At 40.5% G+C, this 21,282-nt stretch overlaps 1 protein-coding gene across 3 annotated transcripts in view; it reads right to left on the bottom strand.

The window, feature by feature from the left end:
- Window positions 1-21,282, bottom strand: part of Nalcn (sodium leak channel, non-selective) — a 276,716-nt gene that overhangs the window by 25,020 nt on the left and 230,414 nt on the right. For all 3 annotated transcript variants that reach the window (XM_040739426.1, XM_040738674.1, XM_040739071.1), the window contains exons 23-30: window positions 19,295-19,351; window positions 18,673-18,793; window positions 18,446-18,577; window positions 17,445-17,612; window positions 15,765-15,869; window positions 6,855-6,961; window positions 806-926; window positions 622-720 (exon numbers count right to left, since the gene is read on the bottom strand). In XM_040739426.1, the coding sequence (XP_040595360.1) occupies window positions 622-720; window positions 806-926; window positions 6,855-6,961; window positions 15,765-15,869; window positions 17,445-17,612; window positions 18,446-18,577; window positions 18,673-18,793; window positions 19,295-19,351 (910 nt within the window). The remainder of the gene's footprint in view (window positions 1-621; window positions 721-805; window positions 927-6,854; window positions 6,962-15,764; window positions 15,870-17,444; window positions 17,613-18,445; window positions 18,578-18,672; window positions 18,794-19,294; window positions 19,352-21,282) is intronic.

Below are 21,282 nucleotides of genomic sequence, written 5' to 3'. Positions count from 1 at the left end.
CAGCCTCTCCTGGAGAAACAGTAGCCAGGGGACACTAATGGAATGTTCCCCGTTAAACTTGTGCTCCGTAGGAAACCCCATTGCTGTCTTACTATCCACTATCCTGTATCCATCATGACAGATGTTAAGACTGAGGGTGCTTCCTGCATTCAGGGAGAATGTAAAGTTCATTTAAATTTAGAAGAATCTTTGTATTGCATCAACTGGCCTTTACATTTTGTATGGCTTCTACCTACCTTGTCAAAATTCTGAGTGGTGAGAAAGAAGCACACAATTTACATTTCTGTAAAGGCAGTATGGGCTACAATCAGAGCATGACTTCAAGCTACCACATTTTAATAACCCACTGTACATCCTTCCCGTCTGAACAACAGGAGATGTGCTTCTCAACTGTGGATGAATTACTGTAACCATAGGGTAAATTTAGCAAGAGAACTATTCTCCTAAGTAACGGACCCTAACCACAGCAAGTGATGGGGATTGTAAAAGTGTTATACAGGTTAGTTATGTGAGTTACATTTCAATTTAATGTGGCTCCACGCTGTGTATGGAAAAAAATTAGCTTAAAGCAAGGGCAAGAACAAAAAATTAAGTCTGTGCTATTAATCTGAGAAGACTTACCTTGTTTTCATTGAAGTTAGCAATGACTACACCAACAAAAAGGGTCAGTCCAATCATGCAACCCAGGAATACGAAAACATGAATATAGATTCCATGGATCTGTGAAAATGAAAGATGTTATTTATCAGAGACAATGGGAACCACCACCCTGGTTGTACTCAGAAAATTCTATGTGCTTGCTTACCGGACCCACACGGTGAATAATGACATCCCTTACTTCTACCCAGCCTTTCAAGGACAGAACTTCAAACAATGCCAGCATGGCATTTCCTACATTGTCAAAGTTAAAGTTCCGAGGATTCGCCCTGCAATTAGGAAAGAAGGATGTTGGATGAGGGGCCAAGACACACCCAGTGGGACAGTACCTATAACCTTTTCTAATTCTGGATGAAGAATCTTTAACCTGGGGGAAGTTGGACAATTCAGCATTCCTTTTCTAAATTATAGCAATGTGTTAGTATGCTATCAGTATCTATCACTTATTCATGATCCTTAAACACTTGGCCCATCATTCTTTATTTTCTTTGTGGGGAAGGTTGTCCAAATCCATGTTTTGTAATAATTTATACTTTTTGTTTCTCAGTTGTGAAAATGTTTCTTTTAATTACCTTGTAGGTCTTAGCTGACAGATTCTCATTGTTACTAGACTACATTTCAATGTTTTCATCCTATTTTCTTTATGAGAGGCTATTTTAAATAATTAAAAGATTCAAATGCTCTTAATGAATTAAAAACTTTTGACAATTGCTACCCATTCTGAGGTTGATGGAGAATATAGCTCTGAGCTGTTGAACATAGTCAATCCCACTGCCTCCTTTTTATTACGTTTTCATCGTTTTTTTTCCCATGCTACCTCATCTATTAAAAAATTTAACCTTCATGTAGTCAGAACTCTAGAGAGTCATTTGAGTCAATATTTTCAATTATCTTTTGTGCTTTCCTAACTCTAGGAACAATTGTAAGATGTGTCTTTATAATACATGGGATCTAATGAGAAATCCCAGGTCTGCAGCTGACTTGGTCCTCAGGGCTCGAGGCTGGTTGTCAGACACATTTGGTATCAATGTAGAAACTCCACTCAGATATTCATATCTTAGCATTCTGATTTATATTTTTGTATGAAAGTACAAATATACCATCTTGGATTTTTGCAATACTCTTTCCTTGGGGAGGGTATCGATTACATTTCCCATCACTTAGAGTAGATAGTGCTTGTAAGGACTATGCATAGTCAAGGTTTGCTTGCAGAAGGACTGAAAAAAAAATAAAATCAAGGGAGCCAGCTCTCAGATCCAATGTCAATCTTTCTTACTCATCTGTTTTCTTTATGTGAAAGTGCTTTTGCAGCTAAATTTTCAGCAACTTAAACTGCTTTCATGTCCCACATATTTTAGAGGTTAGAAAATGCTAAGAAAATATTTTTAGGCTGAATCAAGAAAAACAAGGCATGCAGTTGAAAGAATATAACACGTTTCGAAAAATAAGACTTTTCCAGTTTAATCATGAAGTATTTGTTTATGCTGTGCTATCAAAATTGCCAAGTTTGTAATTTGATCTGTAACTCCAGAGGGCTTTGGTAAGTCCCAAACATAAACCATTATCTTCATCTCATGTGCTGTCCTCATTTGAATTGGAAAGCTGTTTTTTTAAAAATCTTTTCTAGTTAATTTTTTAAAATTTTCAGTCTGCTCTATCCAAGTCATAAAACTAAGACTGATTCCGACCTCAGAATTTGGTCATTCTTTTGTCTCCTGAAGAACAGGATCCAGGGCACTTGAGATCAGGATAAGTTAACAGATCCTCCTCTGAGGAAGGTGGGCACAATGGAAAATGTGACCTTGCCTGCCTCTGGGATGTCCCAGTCCTTCCATACCTACCTGTATCTGACCCCTCCTTCTTTCTGACCCACCAACCCCTAGCTGTTTCCTTTCCCTCATCACCTGACCTCAGTCCTTCCCCTTTCTCTACCCAGCTGTGTAAGCATGAGTTTTCTGGACCATCAGGTAATGATGCTCTTGGACCCCAAATAAGCACACGGACACTATGGTAATTATGAAACTGTTGGCCAATGGTTTGGGCTTCTTATTGACTAGCTCTGTCTTAATTATTAACCCATAACCACTAATCTATGTATTTCTAAATGGCCTTATCTTACCAGAAAATGCCTGACTCACATCCTCTCTTCCAGGGCTCACATGATGACTCCTTTCTGCCTAAACTTCCTAGAATTCTCTTTGTCTGGTAGTCCCACCTATCCTTCCTGCCTGGCCACAAGCCAAACAGTGCTTTATTCATTAACCAGTAAGAGAAATGTATATACAGAAGCCATGTCCTTGGCCTCTCTTCCCCTTCCTACCCTACTCCTGACCCTTTCCTATTCCCCACCCACCTGTCCCTAGCCTCCTCTCCTACCCTGCTTCTCTTTGCCACTCCCTTTTTTTCCTACTCACCTACCCCCGCCCCTTACCTTTCCTCATGAATTCCTATCCTCTGTCATTTAGAAAGCCAATGGGCTTTCTCCTCTGACCCTTCAGTCTGACAAGAGACATTTTGGGCTAGGCTCTTCTCCTGTGTGACATTCATCGCACTTCTGCCATTTGTAGAAAACAGCAATAGGTATTGCAGAAAACAAAAGAACCTCAATGTTGAGACCTTGTCTTTGTATTACTGATAACTTGTCAAACCCTTGTGTCTTAGGTTATTTGATCTTGAGCCCCCATAAGACCCAAGGTCTTTTGTTGATACATAGCAAAACCCTTAGCATGTTATATGAAATTATTTGTAATTTGTTTTCTAAAGGACAAAAGCCACAACTCACAGCTAAGAAAATGCCAACCATTCCTAGTGACTGTAAGCCCTGAGTAAGTACAGTTAGTAAAAAGCAGAATACTTTGGGTTTTCTTTTTCAACTATGCATGCTATTTCCTATATTCTAGACCCAAGTTTAAAGTAAAGTACATGATGTTCATGATGTAATGTATGCTATCCCTTTGCTAAGATGATTTTTAATTTTATCAACTCTGGGTGAATCATAGGAAAATGAATGTATTTATCTTAAGAAACACTATGGAGGTCTGTTTCCTGAATTAGACAGTGCATATTTATGTCTTAATTTTAATCATCAAAACATTTCTTCAAGCATACTCCCAGATATAAGCTATTTAGGTGGCATGAAATTAAAATTTTCAGCTTTTAACTCTGATTAAAGAAAGTTTTAAAACTTACTAGACTGAAGATGTTTGTTTCACAGTGAACCCAAGCTATAAATCAGAACAAATGGGCAAAAAAACCTGTGTAATGATATCCAAGTGACACCCTTATATTTGCTTGGGCTTAAAAATGTGTTAAATTTGACCTCCCCTTCCCCTGGTAATAGTGAAATATTGCATTTAAACTAAAGTTGATTTTTAAAGTTACATATAATAGGTTTTATGGACAAGTTGAATGTTGTATAGCATAACCTGGGACAGACTTGTTTGTCTTACTGGAATATTGCCTTCCAGTAAGTTCTGGCTCCTGTTTTGACATCTTCATAGGCAGCAAAGATTTTTGATCACATTGTCAAAAGTTTAGAGTGTTTCTCATGGGGATGTGGTTTTCATATATGAAGCATTCAACCTAGACTTCATACCTCAGCCACCTGTCACCCCAAGGTTAATGTGGGAACACTAGGTGTTCTATATATCTATGTTCTAATATCTATATTCCATAGACTTGTGGGATAGTTACTAGTTTACCCTATTTTTCTTCCTTATTTTTATTTAAGTTAGAAACAAGCTTGCTTCACATGTTAATCCCAAATCCCTCTCCTCCCTCCACCCCACCTCCCCCAATAGACCCCCCAGTTCTCTGCTCAATCTCCACTCTGATCCACAGGGAGGGTGAGGCCCTCCATGGAGGATCTCCAGAGTCTGTCATTTCATCCAGGGCAGGGCCTAGGTCCTCCCACAAGAGTCCAGGCTGAGAGGTCATCCCTCATTGTGTGATTGGCAGTCAAAGTCCATTTGTATGACAGGGATAAATACTACCCAAGGCCCCATAGATTACCTAGGCCTCCCCGCTGACACCTACATTCAGGGGGTCTGGATCAGTCCCATGCTTTCCACATATCTATCAATCTGGGGTCCAAGAGCTCCCCCTTGTTTAGGTCAACTGTTTCTGTGGGTTAAACCAGCCCAGTCTTAACCGTTTTGCCCATCAGTTCTTGCTTTCTGACACTGTGTTCCAGGAGTTCAGTTCAGTGTTTAGCTGTGGGTGTCTATCTATGCTTCTATCAGTCGCTGGATGAAGGTTCTGTTTCCCAGACTCTCTGGCAGTGAGATTGTATGCTGCAACTCCCCTGATTCATGTCTAAAATCCATATATGAGTGAGTACATACCATGTTTCTCTTTTGGTGACTGGGTTAACTCACTCAGGATGGTTTCTTCTAGTGAACACAACACAAAGCCTTTCTCTACAACTTTCTTCTGCCTGTGACTAACCTTGGTGTTTCCCTGTGTGTACCCCCACATGGTGTGGCACACTCTCCTCTTGACACCGTTAAGAACAAGCTAGCTTTTCAATGGTGGTTATCAACTCATCAACAGGCTTTTTTACATTTCAAATTTCTTATTAATCCCCTGCAGTTTGAAACAAGAATGCTCAACTGCACCACTCCTGCTATGATTCTTAGCTCCTGCACCTAGAAACACACCAGAGCTTCCTTCAGGGGAGCTTTCCTCTCCCCTGTACATAGCCTTTTGCAATAGAGCTCCATCCAAGATAGTCCAGACTAGATGGCTCTAAACAAGGACCACATTGTCCATCTGGTAGATGGGATAGTCGGCTTTGGAGGGTGGAAAGGCAGCCTTGCCCTGAAGCCTCTCGCTACTCTGCCAAGCTCTAATACTAAGGGTCCTCCTATGGCATCTCATTTATCTTGGGTGGGGAGCACCTTTCTTCCTCCATAGTGAGAAGTGAGGATACCATAGCACTCTACCCTATGACTCATTTACTCTCAGGATGTTCTGCTTGTGTTGGCTGATGAGGGTGACAAGGTCTTAGTGAGTTCTGGAGAGTTGCTGTCTTTAGAATTAAGATCAGCTTTAAGGCATTAGCCCAAATCCCAAAACAGCATCGGGGAGAATCCCATTTGATGTCTCGATATAAATAAGTCACTTATGGTATAATGAATATTCATCTCATCAAAATAAACCATTTATACCTCTTCAGAATTTTATTTTAATATAGATTAGACCAGTTTTCTAAGTGAGTGTTGGGTATGGTTTTCCCCATGAGTTAAATCCTTCTTCTCCATGCTCAAACCCTACATCCTAAATAAACTGTTTTCCACAGTTGTTGGATATTATAAAAAAAGAAAGCCGATAGCAATCATATTGAATTGCTCATAAAAGTGAATTTTGTATCAGAGAAGTGCCAGAACAAGATAAAAATGAGTCAGAGCTATATCTGAGTGAAATGTTGTTCCTTTGAAAAAGTTTTGATGAGTAGATAAGAAAGTCTGTTGTGACAAAAGCAGGATTTTTGGGGCTCACTCATCAGTCTTTGAGGTGAAAAAGAAACTTAAAAGATGATTAAAAGGTCAAGGGATGTAGGTGGAACACTGAGTTTATCAATGAAGCAGAAAAATCGTTTTCATAATTATTAATAAGGCAGACAAGAAAGAAGACAATGAGCAGGTCCCAACCTTGGTGGAAATACTTTGAAAAAATCAGTTACTAGAAAAACGGATTTCCAAAAAAGAATTGAATCTAATCAACTACACTACCAATTATTTTTCCTTAGTGTCAGCGATGGAGATCCATCAGTGTACATGGGTTTGGTAACTGAAATAGCTTTACAATTTAGAGTTCTCGGCAACTGTTATAAGGACATCAGCCCCTCTTAAAGATATAAGCTCAGAATGAATTCAGCTTTAATGTGATTGGAAATATTTGGTTTTAAAGCCTCATTAGTTCTGAAAGCTATTTGAATCCCGCTACGTACTTTAATTCATTAGAAAATTACCAAAGTATTGTTTCAGTAGTTTCCCAAACAAAAATGGGATTCATTATACCACTTGGTTCTTATTGGTCTTAAAAAATAACATGCTATAACCCAATGCTTTTCCATATATTATGTAAACTAATTCCATACTTTAAACAGTATTATTTTAGTCTCATACAAATAAACATGGCTTAAATCCCAATATGAATAAGTGTCGCATTGTTTAGGATATTTCTGACGAGCTTACCAAACACGGGGCACCCAAAATCCAGGCTTTTTCTCTCCAGGTCTTAATTTCAAATTTAAGTTCTTGGACACACTTACATTAATTCTGAAAATGCCATTACAGTCTTCCTAAAGTAGGAAAAAGAAAGGAAATAGGGAATCTTGGTCAGAAGTGAAGTCTGAGCAAAGACAGCATCCATTGCTGATGACTGTATCCCAACGAAGGCTTTGAGGAGGTAAAAGCTGATGCTGGCAAAGGGTCTAAACGCATGTTTCCTCAAAGAAGTCACATAGTGACCGATAAAGGTGCTCCCTAACATAAGTCACCAGGGAAATGCAACTCGAAGCCACTGTGAAGTATTATTTTATACTCAATGAGAACTCAGCAGTGGAAAGGTTTTGAAAAAGGCTTCAGAGAACAGGGCCCTTCACACATGGAACCAACACACACCACAAAGCTAGGTGCAGCCACTGTTGGAAATGGTCTAGCAGACTAGTGGGTGCTATGCTCTGGGCATGATTTGACTGCACACTCTGAGGATCCTATGTGGGCAGCTTCATCCCCAGAGTGTGCAGTGAGGAAAAGAGGGTCTTAATCTTAATAAGAGTTGAGACAGTGGCAGTCGTTAGGCCAGTGGGATGCTGTTCTTACAGGCATACATGCTAATTCCTGACCTCTAGTTCCCACAACAAAAACCAAAGGTGGTTGCAAAAGAGCAAAGCTCATCCGTTTCTAGGGTCGTCTTTCTGTCTCACTGCTTGCATGGTTCTCTTACATACACTCTCACCGTGTCATCTGCCGCTAATGTAACTAGCTAGCCAAGAGGTCCCTCACCAAAGGTTAAACAGATGGAGCTGCCCAATTGTGAACTCCTAGTTTGCATTTGTGTTAGCTAAGTAAACCATTTTCCTTTAAAAATTATCCAGTATTGGGTGTTTGTTATGGCCATGGGACACAGACTATTATACCATATCAAGAAAAAACATGTTTATAGAAAGAAAAAAACCATTACTGAACTGATAGTGTTCATAACATCCAGAAGACAGAAACACAAATGTCCATAACTGGACACACAAGAATAAATTATAGTATACTCGTTCCAACAATGAACTAGCCACAGGAAAGGGTGGAGTATTGATAAGTGATACACATAGATGGCCGTTGTAAACACAGATATACTAGGTTTAAAAAGACAGTCACAAAAGACAGTACATTTATACGACTCCCTTCATGTGAAGGGTCTAGAACAGGAAACTCTGTTGAGGAAACAGTGGTCAGTTAGACTGGAGGTAGATTGATGGGGGAAGTCAGCATGTGTAGTGGCAAATTGCCTTTGGGCACGGTTTTCAGGTGCAGATGTGACCCCTTTAAGGTAGAGGAGCTTCGGGTAAACCCCACCTTCAAGCATGCACAGGGAATCTTTCTGTAATGATATAAAAAGTGACCACACTCTCCAGTTGCAGAGCCCTCAACGTGTCAAAATCCATTCAATGGCACACTCTAATGGGGGTGAATTATGCAGCATTTGAATTATATCTCTATAAGGAGCTGTTAAAAAAGGTTTATAAGGAGAAAAAACAATAAATTTCTGTCTATTCTCTCTTTAGGTACTTTTGGCTTGGGTTATACTATGAGCCCAAATCTGGGTTTGGTAAATTTTTTTTTATTATCATCGGACTGTAAAATACATCTCCTCCTGGATCCCCATTATGTCCTTGAGTTAGCATGCCATTCCTCTCTACGTCATTATTTGGAATTGTCTCAATTTTCCTTGTCCTTTGTAAACCATTTCTCCAGTGTGTGTGTGTGTGTGTGTCTGTGTGTGTGTGTGTGTGTGTGTGTGTGTGTGTGTGTGTTCCTGTGTGTGTAGAGGCCAGAGGGTGACATCTGGTGTCTTCTTTAATCATTATATTTTGAGACAGGATCTCTCACAAAACAAGTAACTAAGAAAGTAGTCTACTCTGGCTAGCCAGCAAGCTCTAGGCATCCTCTTGTTTCTGCCTCCCCCACACTGGGATTATCATTGCAGGCTTTCTGGCTAGCATTTAATTACTGAAAGTTAGGGTTTGAACTTAGGTCCTCATTATACATAGCAAGGGCTTTACCAACCAAGCCATTTCCCTAGTCTCCCCCATCTCTGTTCTTATCTCAGTTGGTTTAGTAATGACAAGATTATTTCTTTCCAGGCCATCAGTGAAATTCTTTAAAAATAAAAAAAACAGAATACTTTTGACCTAAGTAACAAAAGTATGAAAAATAACGGAAAGGAAAATTTACCTGTAATTGCCCAGACATGCCTACAGTTGAATTTCTGCTTATATTCTTGTCTTTTTCCTATGCATACATGAGGTCAGACAGGTTTTTTATCTTTTCATTCTTTTTAAGCTAAAAATATACTGAAGTTATTTTTCCATAATCTTATCTATTCATCTACATCATTACTTTTCAAGGGCTGTATTGTGGTGTGTTATATAGAGGGCCCGCAATGCTTTTGGCCTTGCTGCCCCTTCCAGTTTTGTCTTTCTGAGCCCACCTTTCATCACACAAGGCGCCCTGGCAGCCTAGCTAGAAGCACGGCATGTGGGGACAGGATAGGATGCCTGCAGTTGAATCACAGTTCTTCCTACTTATTACACAGGTGACCTTCTGTTGCATGGTAGTTTCCTTTAAATTGAAACATTCTCTTGAGGAGGGAGAAGGAGTCCCATTGGGACCCAGGAGATAAACAATGGAAGAACAGAAATTTGGAATATTCTCCAAGGCCCATCCCTTACAGTACAAAATGAAGTAAATTATAGTGGGAGGAGACTGGCTATCTGAGCTGCAGAGTAGAAATTTAGGCTGAGATTTCTCAGACTGTTGAACTGCTTGCAAGCTATGCAGAAAAAACCCAGGGTTGTGATTTTTGTTGAGTTTTTGCTTACGTGGTCTTTGTGGTGATGTAGCTGCTTTTGAGTCTCCCTGCTTCTTGTAAAGAACCCTTCACCCATACTACTGTGAGTGACCCCAATGAAACTCCATGGTTCACCAAGTTAGACACTGGTGCAATCATTACTTTGGTCTGTCATGAGTTCCCTTTCTAGTGTGAATAGGGATGCTTGTGTGTGTGTGTGTGTGTGTGTGTGTGTGTGTATGTATGTATGTGTGTCACATGACACCTTCAAATCATTTAATTACTCTGTACTTTATTTCTTCATCCATACTATATAGGTAACAAAAACAATTTGAGGGGTGGCTCTTTGTATTTTGCGAGTACTAAGAAATGCCCGTTTCCTCTTCCAAACCTTTCAGGCTTCTTGTTTTTCATCAAAGAAATTTCCATCTCACCTTCACTGTCTGCCAGTTAGGACTTTGTGAATCTCCAACTTAAATGTCTGACTTTATTTTTTTAGTCTCGTCAACATGTAAGGGAAATGAAATTTAAGAGTGACTACCCCGGGACTGGTGTAAGCACTTCATATGAATAAGCTAGTTTAGTCTTCCTAATAGATGCCTCTGTGTGAGAAGCGCTCTAGAGGACAAAACAGACTGGGAATGAAGAACTAATTAGACAAAGCCATTGCACCTGGGGACCCCGATCTAACCCCCATGCTCCTGTTTTGAACCGTCTCAGTTCATCGATCTCTGGGCAGGTGTGGCATCTTTCTTTATTATATTTGGTCTTCTTAGGAGGGCATTTCCCTCTTGGCTTAGGTCCTTCCCACTTCCCAAGCCTTGCTGGAGTGGTTGCTTTCAGCTGGAAGCAGAGTTACCCACACTGAAATAGGATGGCACCTGACTTCTGCTACTCATATGCTCTGTAATTTGTGGCTTTATATGATAATCATTTGAACATGAGACACATTGAACAGGAGAAAGTGCTTCAAAACCACAATGACTGACTTGGCTTCCAGTCCATAGCTTTCCTCTGATTTTGTTTATGGGACTTTTGTGACTAAACAGTGGTTTCTACTTCTTTCTGCATGGATCTCAAGACATCTGCTGTCAAGTTTCCAGAACAAGAGCAGAGGAGGAAATGTATACATAGCTATGAGAAAAAGTTTTCTCCAACTAGAAAGCATGCTTCATTCCCTTTAAACTCCCTTGATAGCTCATAAGCTATAAACTCAAAATATTTGTGCATCCAGTTTCTCTTTGCCCTTTTAGAAAGATGGGCTAGACTAGTAACATGGCCCAATACAAAAAACACATCTGCCCAAAGATTTGAGTTCTGTCCTTGGAATCCACTGTGCAAGGAGAGCATTGACTCCCAAACAGTATCCTCTGATCTCACCCCGTCTCTCTCTCTCTCTCTCTCTCTCTCTCTCTCTCTCTCTCTCTCTCTCTCTCTCTCTCTCTCTCTCTCAAATACAATAATAAAATAAAAACTAACTGATACCAAGTTTTTAAAAAGATGAAATTCTGAGACAGAATTGATGAACTAATGTTCCCTTTGCGCAAATGGTGTTCTTGAATTTGGTCACTGTCTTAGGGTTCTATTGCTGTGAAGAGACACCATGACCACAACAAATCCAATGAGGCCATAGCTCCTAATGGTGCCACTCCCTATAACCAAGCATTAAAACACATTAGCCAATGGGAGCCATTCCTATTTGAACTACCCTCCTGGATGCCATATGCTTTGTAGTCACAACATAATGCAGAAATGCATTCAGTTCAACTTCAAAAGTCCCCATAGTCCATAACAGTCTCAAACTTGTTTGAAATCTCAAAATGTCTCCTCTGAGACTCATGGGATCTCTTAACTATAATCCCCTGTAAAATCAAAATGAAAAGGCAAATTATAGACTTACAACATACAATAACACAGGATGTGCATTACTGTTCCAATTGGGAGGAATTTGAGAACAGTGAGTAACTGGCCCAAAGCAAGACCAAAACTAGCAGGCCAAACTCCCAACTCTGTTTCTATATGTCTAATGTCAAGGCGTTCTTCAGCTCTCCAACTCCTTTCAGCTTTGTGGACTGCAACACTCCCTGTTAGCAGTTTTCCTCAGCAGGCTCTGGTATTTCCAATATTTTGGGGTCTCTAAGGCAATCCAGGCTTTACCTTCACTGCATGCTTGACAAATGTTCAGCTTCAGCAGCTTTCCTTAGTCACAAAGGGAAGTTCCATAACCTCTTTCTTCTACCCTTGACTCTAAAGCCAGAATCAAGAGACCAAAGGTGCCAAGTTCTGCTACTTTTTGGGGCTGGAACATGGCCCCCTCATTCAATTGTATCTTCATCAGCTTTCTGTTTTTGATGGTTTCCTTTACTGTCGAAACTTGGTTGTCCTGAAACTGGATCTGTAGTCCATGTTGGCCTCAAATTCAGAGATCTGCCTGTCTCTGCCTCCTGAGTGATGGGATTAAAGGTGTGCACCACCACACCTGGCTCTAAGCTTTTCTTTAATCCTTTTTTTACAAGTTGAAAGCTTACCTGGGTGGGATCTTTCTCTGAGGTCACCACTCTCTTTATTCCATTAACCATAAGGCTTTTCTTTAGTCTCTTTATCTCCTTGAACACAGGACTTAGCATCGTTCCACTTCCTGGTGCCTCTTTCTTCTCCTATTGTACGCTTTGTAACTTTTCTTGTTCAGTCTGCTCTATTTCATTATAGATCTGCATAAGCATGGCCACTAATAACCATATAACACAGCCCACACTGGGTTGTTTGAAATCTCCTCTGTAAAAGTAATTAATCCAAAACTCTCCAATTTAGCCTTCGGCATGTGTTTTCAGACAAAGGCCGAGAACAACTACATTCTTCACCAAAATATCATAACATTCTTCCCCTCTGGAACCTCTTGTGTTAGGTCCCCACAGTTCAAATCACCCTCAGCACCACTGCCTTCCATGTTCCTACTAGGATGGCCCTATAAGCCTAACTTGAAACATTCAACTGATTTTCTAACCCAAAGTCTACAGGTTGACAGAAGTTTCTGTCCTACCCCATCCTGCAGCCATCCAGTCCCAAATAAACACACAGAAGCTTATATTAATTATGAACTGTTTGGCCTATTGCTCAGGCTTATTACTAACAAATTCTTACAACTTAAGTTAACCCATAATTCTTATCTATAGTCATATTTAGTCATGTGGCTTGGTACCTTTTCTCAGTAAAGCATTCTCACCTTGCTTCGTCTGTGTTTGGTTGATGACTGTGTCTCTGCCTTTCCTCTTCCCTGATTCTGCTAGTCTGGTATCCCCACCCATACTTACTGGCCAATCAGCATTTTATTAAACAAGCATGAGTGACAAATCTTTACAGTGAACAAGAGCATTATCCCACATCATCTACATTCCTCCAAACAAAAACACGGTCAGACCTAGCACAGCAATACACCACTCCTAGTACCAACTTTTGTCTTAGTTAGGATTTCTACTGTTGTGAAGATAAACCATGACCACAGCACTCTTATTGAGGAAAATATTTTCTTGGGGCTGGCTTACAGAGGTTTAGCTCATTGTCATCATGACAGGAAGTGTGGTGTCACGTAGGCAGAAATAATGCGGAAGAGGTAGCTGAGAATTTGACATCCATACCAGCAGTCATCAGGATGAGAGTGAGACACACTAGACCTAGCTTGAGCTTCAGAGACTTCAAGGACTGCCTCCAGTGATACACTTCCTCCCACAAGGCCACACTTCTTAACATGCCACTCTCTGTGACTAAGCATTCAAACACATGAGTCTATGGGGTCTGCACCTATTCAAACCACCACAGTCATTTACTCTAGAATCAGTTAACATTAACTTCTGGTGATGCCAGTTCCTTCTGGGTTTTTTTCCCTGCACAATAGCTGTATCCTTATGTTTTTCTATTGAGTCTCCCTAGACCTCACTGCTTTCACTAAGAGGACAAAAGCATATTCTTTGTGTTTGCTCATCTACAGAGCTCTTTCCATCCCCCTATGAGTCCATGGCCTTGGCTTGGGCTGGATACGAGTACAACATAGAATATCATGGTGCTCTGAGGCCATCATTAATACAGTGAGTCACCCAGGACTCCTACAAGGCTTCAACTTGAAATATTATTATCTTTCATGATTTTGTTCAGTGTGAGTCCAAGTAACTCTTGATCCTTACATAAGATCTTGGATAAATGTATCAGCTCTTCATTAATTCCTTCATTTGCTGATATGGTACATGATGACCTTTGTACTAGTACCATGCTCCTTGTAATGTCTTCTCAGGTTAATGAAAGTTTCTGGAATGTCTCTATCATCCTGGCATGTCTGAAATCCTCTTATATTAGTATATTTTATAATATTTTGCCAGGACAAAACTCCTGTTATATTTGATAATAACTAGAGTGCTGTGGGATGATCCTTCTGTACTCTGTGTATATGTATTACTCTCATTGGTTAATAATAAAGCTCTTTGGCCTATAGCAAGGCAGAGTAAGGTTAGTCAGGACAGTTAAACTGAGGACTAGGATGAAGAAGGGCAGAATCATGAGAGACACCAGGAGCTGCTCAAGAAGCAAGATGCTAGAGGACAGGTAAGCCACAAGAGACATGGCAATACATTGATTAATAGAAATGGGTTTAAATGTAAGAGCTAGTTAGTAATAAGCCTGAGCTATTGGTCAAGCATTTACAATTAATATAAGCCTCAGAATGGTTATTTGGAATTGACGAGCAGGAGAGAAACATCCGTTTACACTAGAGAACTTATAGTTTTTATCATATTGATCCATATTGGCCATATTTGTTAGCATGTATAATGCCAAATTTAGTCCTATTGTGCCTTTAGGAGATACACATTAATGGAATGAAAAAATCATTTTATTTGGATGAGAGAGAAAATAATTTTGTTAGTTTATACACCATCAGCATTTGGCTTGCTTTATTCATCTACTTGTAGTATTGAAAATTATCTCAAGAGAATGGGGACTGGGAAGCAGATCAGAGGTTAGCTAAAATTAACCAAACTATGCCCCTTTATTTTCTGTTATAGCACACGAGACTACATTTCCTAGCTTTCTTTTATGCATGGTAAGGCTGTACTGTTTCTGTGGGAATATAGGTTGTAGCCATATGTGCCCAAAGCCCTTTATGACAGAGTTAGTATCTTGTTCTCATCTGCCATATCAGATAAGACCTAGGGAAGGGTAGATCCATCAGATAGAAGGAGTTCAAATAGCCCTTTGGAAAAGAGCTGTGTAGCTTACCCAAAATGCAAGACATAACATGTCATTATGCAATGTTATCAGGATAGGCGGCTATTGCAGCTAATTTCCACCTATTGGCACTGACTAAAGAAAGAGAAAACAATGATGTTCTGAGGTTATGAAAGATCAGGTCTTTGTTTGGGACCTTGTAGGCTGTCATAAAGAGGACACCTCTGGATAGTTACCTGTGAAGATATATACACTGATTTTTCTCCCAGATAGGATGCCCAGAATGGGAAAGAAATAAAAGGGGTGTGGGCTAGAGAGGGAGAGAAAGAGAGAGAGAGACAGAGAGACAGAGAGACAGAGAGAGACAGAGACAGAGAGAGACAGAGACAGAGAGAGACAGAGACAGACACAGTGAGAGACAGAGAGACAGAGAGAGACAGAGACAGAGAGACAGAGGGGTATCTTGGGTGGAATGAGTGCCATTTGCTGATTTTACATGCACAGAGAGGAGGATCAAGGTAAAGAGAAGTTTCAGAGGCTCTTAACTGTAAACACGTTAAATCCTGGGTGGGCAAGCTCATTGTCAGAAGCAGACAGGAAGAGACGGGAAGGAGGAGGAGCCTCTGAGATATGTTTAGAATCTCACAGACCTTCTGCCAGGAAGAGGCATACATACTACATGCTAGAGGAAAAAGGAACTTGTGGGAAGAGAATGCTTAGAGTTTGTGAGGGAGTTCCTGATAGGCAGCCACTAGTACACGTGTATTACAAGGAATGGCAAGACTACCTTGGTTTTCATTTCAAGCCAGTTGAGAAAATCTTACCCTTCTGATGATGTTGGGATCGTTGCACTTGGCTAGCTTTCCAGCAAAGAGCTGAACCCCAAAGCTTGCAAAAACAAGCATCAGTGTCAACAACAGAATGGAGACCTGAAAGAAATTGATGAAAAGGTAATTCTCTTGGTGAAAGTTAAGTATTGGGTTTAAACCATGATTTTTCTCTAAAAAAAAAAAAAAGACTTTTTAAAGCATATTATGTAAAATTCATGTTTGTTTGCTTTTTAATGATATCTTCTGACCATGGGTCAGTCATTCATCTTCTTGAAATGAGAGAAAGGAGAAAACCAACAACAGGTTTTAAAATTTTAAAATAAAATCATATGGCTCTCATGCAGGAGAATGAGGTAAAGCACTTTTATATGACTTTTAAAATCAATAATTTTTATTTAAAAGAGCAAGAGAAAATGTTAAAATAATCTTTTATCCGTTTTCCCAAAATGGAGTCACTTCTATACTAGCTGAGCTTAAATTAGAGAGACGGTGGCTTTGCTCTCTTGTGAGTCAGGGCACTTGTAACGGAGAGCACACTGGGCCAAGACTCAAACTATTAGCTGTCTCGGGCTCCCTCTGCTGGCTGCTGCTTTTGTCTCAGCAAGAGAAAAGAGGTAAAAGGTTAATTCTGCGGCACCAGCAGAACTACACCGGATGGATAATTTAACAGATGTCTTAAGTAATCTAAGGCTGTACAAAGGCCTCCTCAGGAGAACGACAGAGGGAGGTTTCCCTTCCGAAGCCTATCAGTGGTCCAAAGACTCGCATATGTGAACCGCCTGGTGTGGTGACAGTGTCTTTTCCTCCTCATGAACCCATGTGAAAAGCCACAGTGTTACAGCTTTGTGCAAAGTAAACTGGGTCTTTTAAACAGACACACCTCTAAACATATGAGCAGCTATGCACTCCTGTAACATCACAATGTTCTTGTCAAGTGCTTTCACATCAACTAAAACTGCAGCTGAGCTAACACTACTGTTTGTAGAAAACAAACATCTGTCCATCATCCCCTGTTCCTCACACACAAGCAGAACTCATCCATAACAAAGGAATTGTGTAGCCATTCTTCTTTCTGACACAGACTCGAGCAATGGACGTCTTACTTCTTGTTTTCTCTCCAGCCCTGTTCTTAGAAGACACCGATATGACGCGTGGCCGTCTGAAGAGCACTTTCCCCCTTGAATCATATTTGTAAGTGTTACATGCTGTTTATTGAGGCTGCTGTGTTTTTAAGTGTAATTTTTTTGTTAACAGTTCTAAGATGGAGGAACAAATTCTGTTTTCCATGTTCTATGGGACACACAGAACCCAAACACATCAATTCTTTATCATCACATTCGTGAAGTAGATGGGACTGCATTGTGTTATCACTAATGTTAATTAGAAAGGAAATCCCAGAATAGAAATTGGAGTCACATGTGGAATGAAGGATTAGATCCTAGCTCTCTGGTTTGCCATGCATTGTACCTACATGTGTTTCTTAGGATAAAAATAAGTTAGGATGTCAGCGGGTAGAGTTTCTGAAGGAGTTTCCTTGTCTCCTTTCTAATCCTCTGGCAATGAACAGAACTATGTGAACTTGCCCTTGCTCTCCAAGTGTACCTTTATCGGCCAGTTCACGGCATGACAGGACGATGCCATAGTGAACAAGAAGCAGATGGGAGATTCACATACCAAAAAAATTTCCTTGAAGCCACTGAAAAGTTCTCGAACAACTTTCCTCATTTGGGGAACCAGTTTGAATATCCGCAGAGGTCTTAGGCACCGAAGAACCATGAGGAGTTGGGCTCCTGACTCAGCAGGCACATTTTGAGGCATCCAACAAAGAAATATCAGGCTCACCTAGAGGGAAAAATAATCCCTGGAATTTATACTGTCTCTTCTGCTTAGCGCATTTCCTTCCATTCAATCAGGATCCATGAGTCATACGTGGAACAAACACTCATAGGTATGCACACCATCTGCTAGCATTAAACAATGAGTCGATCCTATGCCTACAGAGGGTTCCAAGAAAAGGCCTCTGGTGTATGGGGTAGAGGGCACCCACTCTGTGTCTGTGTGTTCCCTCCAACTCCACCTTGTGTTTTATCTTAGTACTCTTTGAACTTTGTCCCACTTATATACCATGATGGGATTCCTTTCATCAAGGACACTACTACTTTATTGATGATTATCAACATGCAACCACTCAAAGGAATTCTTTTTTGTCTTGCATTGAATTCATGAAGTTTCCAAGCCCATACCTACAATTTCCCAGTTTAACTGAACAGAGCACTTGGAGGGCACTTGGAGTGACAGCCAGAATTGGGAAGGATTTGATAACAAGAGGTTCAATAATTACTAACCTGATTTATTTGACACAAATATTTTTGTATTATAAGACCCATAAGAATTACAGGATGCAAACTAGTTTGATACTTCGGATTTTATTAAGGTACTCTCATCCACATATAAAACTGTGATGGTTATATTTAACTATATCTGTAGATATTGTAATACTCTTATACAGATTATTTGCTTAGATTTCATGTTATTCCTCTTACTTACATATAGTAGGTCACTATAATCTATCAAAGAATTAAGTAATGACAACTAGACCTCAGATGTCCCATTCTTGTACTAGGGTATGCAAAAAACTATCACATGTTTACATTTAGGAAAGAATAAAAACTTACAAGATAGATAAATATGTCCATGACACCACCAAAGTCCCTGATGACAGCAGTTGGAGTGAAAAACAAACCATCTGCCATAATCTTCAGATTAAGCTCAATGCTCATGAATATCACAAAAACATACTCGGCAATCTGAAAAGAGCAAACGACACTTTCATTGCAACAAGACCGGAAAGACAAGGCAGTGTTTTTCTGCTGACCTGGGAGCTAAGTTTTATCCACGGTACCTGTAAAGTGGGCGCATGCATGACTCTCCGGAAGGGCGACTCAAACATCATGGAAATGCAAGAGCAGATTGTCACGGTGATCATGACCCAGTCCAGGTAAGTGACCAGTCCCAGTAAGTCACTGCAGAAGAACAAGCATAATTGAGAAAGGCGAAGGCTCCACCCACATCTGCAAGGGCCAGAGACCATGGCTTTGGTGACTCTGTCATGACTGGTGTTTCTAAAAACACCAGTTTTTGACGTGTATTTCATCTATTGTATTGTTTGTGTATGATGTGTGTTTGTGTTACATGCTTATGTGTTCATGTGTGTGTGAGCTAAGTGCACGCATGGCTGCACATGTAACAGCCTGAGGTAGATGTTGGGTTCTTTTCTCTCTTATATGCTTGAACCTGGGTCTCCCACTGAACCTGTATCTGCCCTCCAATTCTAGGGTTATAAGCACATTGAACTGTATCTAGTTTTTTTTTAAATAAGGGTTCTGGGGGTTTAAACTCAGGCCCTTATGTTAGCATTTCCCACTGAGACAACTCCCCAATCCAAAATTTTGTATTTTTATGAACCAGAAATTAGCACATGTGAACTTCAAATGCCCAGTGAAGAGAGAGTTTGTCATGCTTACTAAAGTTGGTGGTACTTGGTGTTTTTCACAGCTCCCGTGACAGGGTCTGTTTTCGATCTGTAAGAGAGAACAGCATATAAAATTCTTCAATACAACAAGCATGTTAGTAATCACAAAGCATCTCTCTATCTGAACTTCTTTTATAACTTCTATAAAATGACCATCATGAAATATGCTAACTGTACATCACTGTGAAATGCAGAGAACAATGAATAAAACAAAAACTGAGAATTCTCAAATTCTTGGTTTTGGATTTGAGACTCCATCCAAGGATTCCTGCCATGACTTATCACGAAGTTAAACACTAATTTAAGATGCATGTGTTACTAGTTTGAGGGTGTTTTCATAATTATTTAGCCAGACACTCCATCAATTAAAGAGAGTTCTTCACTTCCCACTTCACTGTGGTCCTGTGGAAGAATTAATATGGCATTTCACTGGAGGTGGATTCCTAAGGCTTAGTTTTAGGGATCTTGTGAGTGGTTGTCAGTGAGGCCCCCGTAGTCTTTTTTATGTGCATTTCCAATTACAACAAGGTCTTCATTGGCTCATTCAGCTGGGTTGCTGACAAAAGGGGAATTACACCATATTAAATGAAGTGGAGAATTAGTAATTAGATGTTAACATGTATGCAGCCAACGGGGTAATCCAAGATGAAAACCTCACTTGAGCATTGACCAACTCCCAACATCTTTTTTTTTTCCACTTGGCCAAATAGCAGGGAAGCTTTAAAATTATTATTCCCTACTTTAAATAGCAAAGATCTTCCTAGAACAGCAGAGGGGCAGTTTAATAGTGATCAGGAGGGAGTCACACCCTAACTGGTGTCCTTGAGTAAAACCTTCAGCCACCTCAGATCTAAATGTCTTCCTTGGTTGGTGGGGAGGTCTATTAGTTACTTCCTTATCACTGTGACAAAATGGCTAACCGAGGCAACTTAGGGCATGAAGGGTTCATTCAAGGTATAGACCACCATGACGGAGGAAGAGTTGTGGTAGCAAACGCTTGGGGGCAGCTGCTGGCCACTTTGCAGCTTCCAGAAGCAGAGAACGAATGCAAATGCCCTGCTCGCTCCTGACTGAGACGTAAGCCAACTCACAGCTAGAGTGGGTCTCCCCAACCGTGATTTTACCAAGCTAGAAACCATCCCGTGATGTGGGAAGTCCTGTAATTATGTCAATAAAGCACTGTTGGGCCAATAGGAATCTAGATAGGTGGGACTAGGAGTCCAGGAGAACTCTAGGAAGGAGAAACACAGGGAGTCAAGATGTAACGCTATGGGGTAGGAAGCCCGGAAAGTTCTCCGGTAAGAGAAATACTTAGATTAACAATTATGGGGTAAATACTTAAGTCAGAGCTAGCCAGTAAGAAACAAGCAAGGCCAACAGCTTCATAATTAATATAGCCTCCTGTGTGTTTATTTGGGACTGATGCGGCTCTAGAACCAGGCTGGTGGGAAGGCTTCTCTCAAGGAAAAAGCTTCCCTTTACAATCCCGCAGACATGCCCAAGGTTTGTTTCCATGATGACTCTGAATCCCAGCCAGCCGCCCACATTAATCGTTGCAGGAAGGCATGTATGGTGGTGCACAGTCTCCTGTGATGCTGGAATGGTTCCTGCTGTTTCTGCAGAGGTGCCGTAACTATGCATGGAGGTGGTGTAAGCAAGGGGGTTTGCTTTGTGGTGATGTGGTTATGAGGAACTGGAGGTCCAGGTTGAAGATGTCAGTAGTGAGTAGTGTCCTTCTGGGTCCTGTGGGGGTAAAGATCCATTCCGGGCCTCTCTCCTTGCAGTGCAGAGGCTATTATTTCAGGTTACATGTCTCCATGTGGGCTTCCTCTTCGTGGATTTGTGTCCAAACTCCCTCTTCTTAGAAGGAAGTGAGACACTGGATTAGCACCATCTTGGGGACCTCATTTTAATTTAACTATGTCTTTACGTTCCTGTCCCTAAACATTGCCACATTATGAGATACTAGAGGTTATGACT

Source organism: Mesocricetus auratus, unplaced genomic scaffold (genome assembly GCF_017639785.1).
Source record: "Mesocricetus auratus isolate SY011 unplaced genomic scaffold, BCM_Maur_2.0 Super-Scaffold_2245, whole genome shotgun sequence".
NCBI lineage: Eukaryota > Metazoa > Chordata > Mammalia > Rodentia > Cricetidae > Mesocricetus > Mesocricetus auratus.
The sequence above is the reverse complement of the archived record's forward strand: the minus strand, read 5'-3'. Positions and strand labels throughout refer to the sequence as shown.